Source organism: Octopus bimaculoides, chromosome 4 (assembly GCF_001194135.2).
Source record: "Octopus bimaculoides isolate UCB-OBI-ISO-001 chromosome 4, ASM119413v2, whole genome shotgun sequence".
Classification (NCBI taxonomy): domain Eukaryota; kingdom Metazoa; phylum Mollusca; class Cephalopoda; order Octopoda; family Octopodidae; genus Octopus; species Octopus bimaculoides.
The window spans coordinates 99832356-99841153 of record NC_068984.1 but is presented as its reverse complement, the minus strand read 5'-3'; the positions used below and the strand labels follow the sequence as shown (position 1 = coordinate 99841153).

Below are 8798 nucleotides of genomic sequence, written 5' to 3'. Positions count from 1 at the left end.
AATTGTGTATGTCAAGAAGGTAAGATATGTTATGAATACAGTATCATTTTCATAAACAGTATTTTTGGGTAAAGTGATATGCAATTCAATAGACTTGCTGGTGGAGAAATTGTGACAATAAATAAGAGAGGAGGAATTTCAAGATATGCAGTTTGGAGATCTGCTTCTTTATTATGGTTTGAATAAAGTAAAAATGTATACAGGATTGGACAGATAAACTGGGACTCACTTTAAAATGTTATAACTGAATATGTTTCAAAAATTAAGATAAAATATTTTGAGTTTTTATAGTTACAGATAGTGATAAATTTTATTATAGAATCATTGTAATAATGTTATTGCTGAAATGAACCAAACTCAACACAGGTTTTGTGATCTTATAAGCAATACAGTTTGTCATACTCAGGTTGTGCATAAGCCTAGAGATGTCCTCCATTTATTTCATGGTAACCACAGCAATTGTAAGCATACCTGTACATTTCTGGCTGGTTTAAAATGATCTACTGCAGCAAAAATAAATGCAGCAGCATGACCAAGCTTGCATAAACCATGGTGTGAGGAGGAGAGTGATAGTTCATCTCATTAAAATGAACCTAGGTATGAAATCATGTTTGCAGACATTGAAGTGTTTTCACAGCCTGTTCTAAAGCTATCAAAGCTGTGAGAGCCCAAGAGCTGCCCAACTATCTGAAACAAATGAAAATAAATTTGTAAACAACTAATGCATCAATCATTACAATGACAGGGTAATTACTTTCAAATTCCTTGTAGTCATGCAAAGTAATGGTGTTTGGAGCCATTGAAAGTGATGGAATTGTGATGCCACATCATTTTATAGAATTTGGTAAAAACAACAACACAGCTGCTGTGTATTTATACATTCTTCTTAGAGTTCTGATACCGAGTATTATTAAACAATATGATCCAAATGAAATTATATTCAGGACTCAGCACCAGCATACAATTTGCAGTGTGTGCAGGATTATTTGAAGAAGAAACATCAACTCTTTGTGTCTATAAAAGTCTGGCCTTCTAGCTCACCAGATCTGAATCTATGTGACTTTTGGAAGCATTCAATGCAACATTTCACAGTGGTATTACATTTTCCCACAGTTCTTCTCTTTAGTGGAAGTGCAGTTCTGGGTTAAGCAAAGTGCAGGACTGGGTTAAGCAAAGATCACAGCCCTCTACTATTCAGACAATATGCCTTGTGGAACTTTCCTATTAGCCTTCTATAGTGGAATAGCAATGAGAATGAACAGCACCATAATGGAAACTGGGTGTCAGTGAGAATCAGCTGACTCATGTGGTATGGAAGATTTTCAGCCCAGGGACTATGGATAATTTTCAGAAATGCCTGGTCTGACAGTGCTACAAAAAGAGGCATTGTTGGTTTGAAACAAACTCTACAGGCAAAGAAGTGCCATCAACTGGGCCTCTCTGTAATGCATGCAGTGTGTTTGAAGCCATTTTGTATGCATCTTATGCCCAAACATTGCTGATTAGTGAAATTTTGCAAAAAAAAAAAAATAGAAAAAAAAGAAAAAAAAACTGTTGTCACATGCAAGACATACCTGGAAACTGGCAAAATCTATTGTGAAGATTACCCAGCCACTTCCTTTGGCTAGCAAGAGCAGGCAAAGACTGCAATTCAAGGATATAAGGAAAGTTCTTCCAATTCCAATAGATTTTTCCTTCCACAAAAGTTTATTCACAAAAGGCTCCAGTCTGTTTTGACTTGGTTTCTATGGATAGATGCCTTTCCATATGCTAACTATTTCACAGAGTATATTGGGTGCCTTTTACATGTCAGTGGCACAGGTGTCTTTTATGTGTCACCTTTCCTTCTTTGGTTTGGAACCAACATCTCCTAGATGTGTGAGTCTAATCAACTGAATTCTTCTCTTTTTGCAACATTATCAGAACCTCAATATCCCACTGGAATTCATGATAGTGATAACAGAAACACGAAAGGTGAATCAAAATATCAGACCAGGCACCTGGTATGCAATTCACATCTCCAAGTGGTGAAGTCTATTCAAGCAAACCATTCTATTCACAACCACCACCACTCCCATCAGACCCTAGTATACTACTGGTACTTATCAACATGAGATTGTAGAAGAAACAGATGAATGGCGAGAGAAGTTTTGGAAATTAGAATACTGGGGTTTGAAACAGCATATGGTGATTTTAATGAAAGGATGTCTGCCAACTGTTGCTAACTCACCGTTCTACTTTAAATTTGTAAATAGCAACAGTGTAGAACGTGGAGTAGTAACCAAGAGAGTAAAGAAACTCTGACCTACAGCATGGTTAAGATGAGAGAGTGGTAGTGGTGATGGTTGTATGGTATGGTGGCAGTGGTGTGTTTGTGGTGGAGTAATGGTGTGATGGATTGGGAGTGGTGGTAGAATAAGGTGGTGATAGAGAGGTAGAATGGTGATGGTGAGGAGGTGTGGTGATGGAGTGGTATAGCTGTGGTTGATTGGTGGTGGTGGTGATGGTGGTAAAGTGATGGAATGGTGGTGTAGTGATGCAGTAGAGTGGTGATATGTTGGCTTTGGTACGGTGCTGGAGTGGCATGATGTACTTATGACTATTAGAAGTCAGTGAAATGGCTATTGATTATTAAGAGGAGGAGGAGGAGGAGGAGAATAAGAAGAAAAAGAAGGGAAGGGGAAAGAGGAGGGGAGGAGGAGAGAAGAAGGAAGAGAGAAAGAGGAGGAAAAGAAAGGGGAGGAGGGGGAGTAGTGGAAAGAGAAAAATGTGAGAAAGAATGAAAGGAAGACGGGATTTTGTCATGCATGCTGAAGCTTTAGAATGTATAGAGATTACAGAGATGAAGTGATTGATTTTCAGCTTGTGATTAGTTTTACAGCTGGTGTTCCTGATATATTTATAGTTAGAGAAGCAGCCAAATTCTATATGGTACAGCAGCCAAATTTTACAACCATTTTCCTCCTGATCAAGGAATATGGTGAGGAAAAACCAGGTCAAGTGGAACGAATTTCTTTTGTCTGTATGACTTAGATTACCTGTATTTAGTAGAAGCAACAGAGCAGCCGCTCAAGTGTGTGTGTGTGTGTGTGTGTGTGAAAGTGGATCATTGGAGAAAGTTTCAGTGAGTGACAAAAAGATGGGAAAAGGAAGTGAGGAGAGATTGTGATTGAAAGAAAGAGAGAAAAGGTTTGTGTATGTGTGGGCTTGTTAAATATGTATTCATCTATAAAAGAGATGTATGTGTGAGTGTGTGTATTTTTGAGTGTGTGTGTGTATGTATAATGTCAGTGTGCACATATGATAGAGTGTAAATGATTTAAGAGGAAGCTGGGTATAAGAGGCATCAGATATTGCATGTAAGTGAGAAAACTGCACTGGTATGGTCATGTGATGAGTATGGATGAGGATAGCTGCATAAAGAAGTGCCGGTCTCTAATTGTAGAGGGAACCTGTGGAAGGGGAAGACCCAGGAAGACATGGGACAAAGTGGTAAGAAAGGATCTTCAGACTCTGGACATCACTGAAGAAATGACAAGAGATTGGGACTTGAGGCAATTTGTTGTACTTGAGAAGACATATCAAGCTAAGTAAAATTATAGTCATCCATACAGGAAGTGGAAACTTGAGGAAACATGAGAGGAAGTGGAAACATGTCATTTACGGACATGTTTCCACTTCCTCTCCCAGTCGAAAGGTCTTTGTCTTGCAGGTGCTGGTGCCACATAAAATACACTTGCGCCGGTGCTACGTAAATACACCCAATACCAGTGCAATGTAAAAACTTCCAACACACTCTGTAAAATGGTTGGTGCTAGGAAAGGCATCAAGCCATATAAATCATGCCAAAACAGACAACTAGAGCCTGCACAGCTCCCCAGCACCTGTCAAACCATCCAACTCATGCCAGCATGGAAAACGGATGTTAAACAATGGTGATGATGACAATGAAAATGATGATATATAAGTGTACACATGGTTGTGTTTTATGTGTTGCAAATGTATGATCTATATTCAATTGCAGTGTAGGACTCTTAGGTCAGGTGTCTTCTTTTATAGCCTTGTGCTAACCAAAGATTTGCAAATTGATTTTGGTAGACAGAAAATAAAAGAAGCCCATTAAGTAATCAAATCAGTCAATACATATCCGTTCTAATAGAAACAAAGAATATTTTCCTCGCTAGGAATATACTTTCTCTATAAAGAAATATTCCCAACAAGGAATATTTTCTCAGTAAAGTGGTTAGTGTTAGGAAGAGTATACAACCTAAAAAAAAACCATGCCAAAGTAGGCAGTGGAGCTTGGTGCAGTCCTCTGGTTTACCAACTCCTCTCAAACTGTTCGACCCATGCCAGCACGGAAAAAGGATTTTAAATTATAATGATGATGATAGTGGTTATCACGATATGATGATGATGATGATATGAGTGCATGTGTTTGTGTCTCTTTGTTTTGATTTCACACAATAGTTGAAAATGAGCATCAGCATCATATAAGCATTGTTGATTGTTTCCAGTTCTCAGTAAAAACATATCAAGCCATGGGAGAATATCATCTTACTTGAAAACAGGTGAAGGTTGCTAGAGGGGCATCCAGCTGTAGAATATCTGTCAAATGACATAACAGTCTATACCAATTTTAGGACTCACCACACATATACATACATACTGTAAAAACCTATGTAATTTGCGCACCTGTGTAATTTATGCAGGTGATTTTCAGGATAACAATTGTTAAAAAAAGCTTCTACTCATGTAAAATTTGCACCCAAACGTTTCCAGAATTGCTGATATGGCCAAGGGGAAAAGGTTTTCAATTCAGCTGTATTTAGCATAGTTTCACTTATTTTTGATCAGATTTTATTAAATTTTCACTAAATAAGAATAATTTCTGTTAAACAATTATCACATTGAAAGTTATTAAATTATGAAGTGTTTGTGTTGTTTATAATAAACTTTGTTTTACATTTCTTGCCCACAAGAGATTCGGTTCGATCTTTAGCATACTTCTGTATGTCAAATCACAATCATAGAAAAAGTTGTTGATAATTCCTATCAACAAAAACAAAGTTGATAAATACGCACAAATGTTGCAAAATAAGTTTAATTACCAATAAATATCAGCTTGGTTGACACTTTACTCAACCGACAGAGGAAGGTGACTGATCAAACTGATTATGTAAACAGGATTCTGATGGGTTGAAAGTGTTTTCGTGTCTCAAGCTCTTATTATACTCCTTATTCTTGTTGGAACCTTTGATACAGAATATTGAAATTTTAATCCCTTTCGCACTTATAAAATGTCAAGCAAAATTTGTCATTACCGTTTTAGCTGGGAGACCAAACTGGTAGCTTGGTAAGCCACCAAAATAAACATTAAAAATCGAAAGGAGAAAATAAATAGCTTTGCAAATTTCACTCAGTGTTTATTGAACAAGAGAGGTGCAAAATTTAAGAGGCAACTTGTTAGAATATACACGTCTGTGAGGAAACATAAACAAGAATAGTAAAAATCTACTATACCAAAAGAACTGGTAATACATACATTGCAAGTGTTCTATGAAGAGAACATAAGATTGTTGCATAATTCAACATGAATGTGAAACAACATTAAACATTGTATAAGGTAAATGAAGGTTTCTGTAGGAACGCTAAGTCATATTCACTTAGTGAGGATGAACTATGATGTTGTTGTCAACGTTAGATGCTGTAAGAGCTGATAGTGGCGGTGAGGAATTTCATTGTGTCATAACATGGAGAAAGCAAGCAAATAGCTTCCTGGTGCAAACACAAGCTAGACTCCCTAAGTGGAGAAAAACTGATCTATTTAAGGAAATTGCTGGGCTCCTTCGCGATAGGAAGAAACTCCAAGCAATGTAATAGCTAAACTGTATATCACATAAGTTTCATTCAAAGTATTATTTAGTAATGTGAACCATCTTTATCACCATCATTTTATGTTAGCTTCTTGTTTAGTGCTACATGGAATGGACACGAGTCATCACAAACCATATCAGTTATGTTGGGTTACTACTCTCCGATTTCTGTCAAGAACATTTCATGTGTATGCTCCATTTTTGTTGTGTGTTTCTATGGTTGTATACCCATTCCATTGCCAGCTAATTAATAGTGGACATGAGATATATTTTATCATAGCCTCAGCATGTCTTCAGCAAGATTGAAGTCCTCACTGTCCTACTTTGTCTCCATTCATCAAGCATCTTACAGAAAGTACCTTGTGCATGCACACACATGCACACACACACAAACACACACACACTAGTTTGGTGAGACAAACAAGGGAAATAGAATTCAACAGACAAAATGGAGCATACATATTCATTAACTGTAATGCTACATAAGTGACTTGAGAGAAGAAAATTTCATGCAAGGCATTTACCAAACTATTTTATTAGCATTAAAGCCACTTACATAGCTTTACAGCTAATATATAAATATACATTAATATATAAAAGTCAATGTATGTACAAAGGTTTTAGTTTGCAGTCCAGTTTTATAACTAGAGGACTGAAACTTTGCATAGGTGCACATATTTTCAAAGTTGTGCACCAATGCAAAGTGGTGCACATCTTTTTAAAGATGTGAACTAATGTAAAATTTGCAACTTTCTTTTTGATAATTTTTGAAAAGAAAACAGAATTGTCAAAGGCAAAATCTCAACCAACGAAAACAAACACCACCTTAGTGTGAAAATTAGAAATGAAAATAATAAATAAAATATTAAATTAGATAAATTTTAAGATTTTGTATCTTCTTCCAGGAGAGTCTATCAAATAAAGATTACATAAAGTTCAACTAGTACCATCTTTTGAATTGCTTGGATGAAATAATTCTGAAAACATCAACAGTACCAGACTAACATCTTTTTAAGTCAATTAATTTTGAAATTTATTGACAGCATCATTTTAAATCAATTAATCTAAAAGGAAGTGAATTCATGTGATTATATTCAAATTGATAATGATTATCCTTTCTAAATTTGGCACAAAGCCAGCACTTTAGAGGGAAGGGGCAATTTGATTACATTGATTCCAGTGCTCAACTAGTACTTATTTCATTGATTCTGAAAAGATGAAAGGTAAAATCAAACTTGGTAGAATTTCAACTCAGAGCATAATGAGTTGGAAGAAATGCTGCTAAGCATTTTGTCTCATGTGCAAACACTTCTGCCAGCTTGCCTCCAAAATTTTAGGTAATAATAAATCCAGAGACAGTTGAGTACTGCAGCCCAAAATCAATTTAATTAAAACATTTATTCCGTTTAGTCTTAAAAATATAATTTATCTCAACTATCATAAAGACTCTGAAGAGATTAAAGGAAAAGAAAAAGAGGTTTTATGGAAATTGAAACAAGCAGCGTTTTGTATGAATATAAAGAATAAACTTTTATACTCTGCAAGTAAAAAGCAGAGTTCCTTTGAGTTGCTGATGTCCTAGTCTAATGAGTAAATATTTCTAGAGAAAACACCACCTGTTGATAAACCACAGCAGCTTCTTGGTTGAGAGAGAAGATCAAAGAGAAGACTACATGTTCAAAGTGAAATTAAATATATGCATAGTAAACATATTGTATGTAGCTTCCTTTATATATGTATAATATCATAGGAGTACTGCAAATGAATTAGCACTTTTTTACACACACACACACACACACACATAGATAACTAGATAGATAGATAGATAGATAATTGGTCATAGGAAGGGCATCTAGCCAAAATCAACATAACATATACAGCAACAAATGTGGTTTACTTTTCTTATTGCTGTGCATGCCAGAATGTTAGAAGCTGTGAGACCTATTTAACCCATATCAGTATATGGGAATAGATAATAATATCTCTCTCTCTCTCTGCATATATATTCTTTCATTCTTTTACTTGTTTCAGTCATTAGACTGTGGCCATGCTGAAGCACTGCTTTGAAGGGGTCGTTTAATCAAACAAATCAACCCCAGGACTTATTTCTTAAGCCTAGTACTTATTCTATCTGTCTCTTTTGTGAAAATGCTGTTATAGGGACATAAACACACCAGCACCGGTTGTCAAGTGGTGTGTGTGTGTGTGGGGGTTAAACACAGACACACACATAGGTATACACACACACACACACACACACACGCACACACACATATATATGGAAATATAAGGAGCAAACAGGCTTCTTTCATTTTCTGTCTACCAAATCCATTCGCCAGGCTTTTGTCAGCCAGAAGATATATTAGAAGACGCTTGCCTAAGGTGCCACATGGTGGGATTGAACTTGAAAGCAACCTTCTTACCACACAGCCACACCTGTGCCTATATAGACATATTTTACTTGTTTCAGTCATTGAACTGTGACCATCTGTAAGCAATGTCTTGAAGGGTTTAGTCAAATAAATTGATCCCATTACAAATTTTTTAAGCCTGGTAGATATTTTATTAACCACTTTTGCCAAATCACTAAGTTACACAGAGATAAACAAACCAACAACAATCATCAAGCAATGGGAAGTGCAAACACAATCACACATACATGTGTGTATGTGTGTGTGTGTGTGTGTGTGTATTTGTTATACACACGTGATGGGTTTCTACAAATTTTTCACTTACCAAATTCACTCAGAAGATATCTGTCAACCCAGGGCTATAATAAAAGATATTTGCCCAAAGGGCAATGGGACTGACCCTGAAACTACATAGTTACAAAGTGGGCTTCTTTAATCACTCAGTCATGTCTGTACCTATACACACCCATATATATATATATATATATATATATATATATATATATATATA

At 36.0% G+C, this 8798-nt stretch overlaps 1 protein-coding gene across 1 annotated transcript in view; it reads right to left on the bottom strand.

Moving 5' to 3' along the window:
- Window positions 1-229: 229 nt before the first annotated feature.
- The window catches only part of LOC106867321 (rap guanine nucleotide exchange factor 4), a 481528-nt gene continuing 472959 nt past the window's right edge, over window positions 230-8798 (bottom strand). The window contains exon 6 of the mRNA XM_052967309.1: window positions 230-687. Within this exon, the coding sequence (XP_052823269.1) occupies window positions 653-687 (35 nt within the window). The 3' untranslated portion in view covers window positions 230-652. The remainder of the gene's footprint in view (window positions 688-8798) is intronic.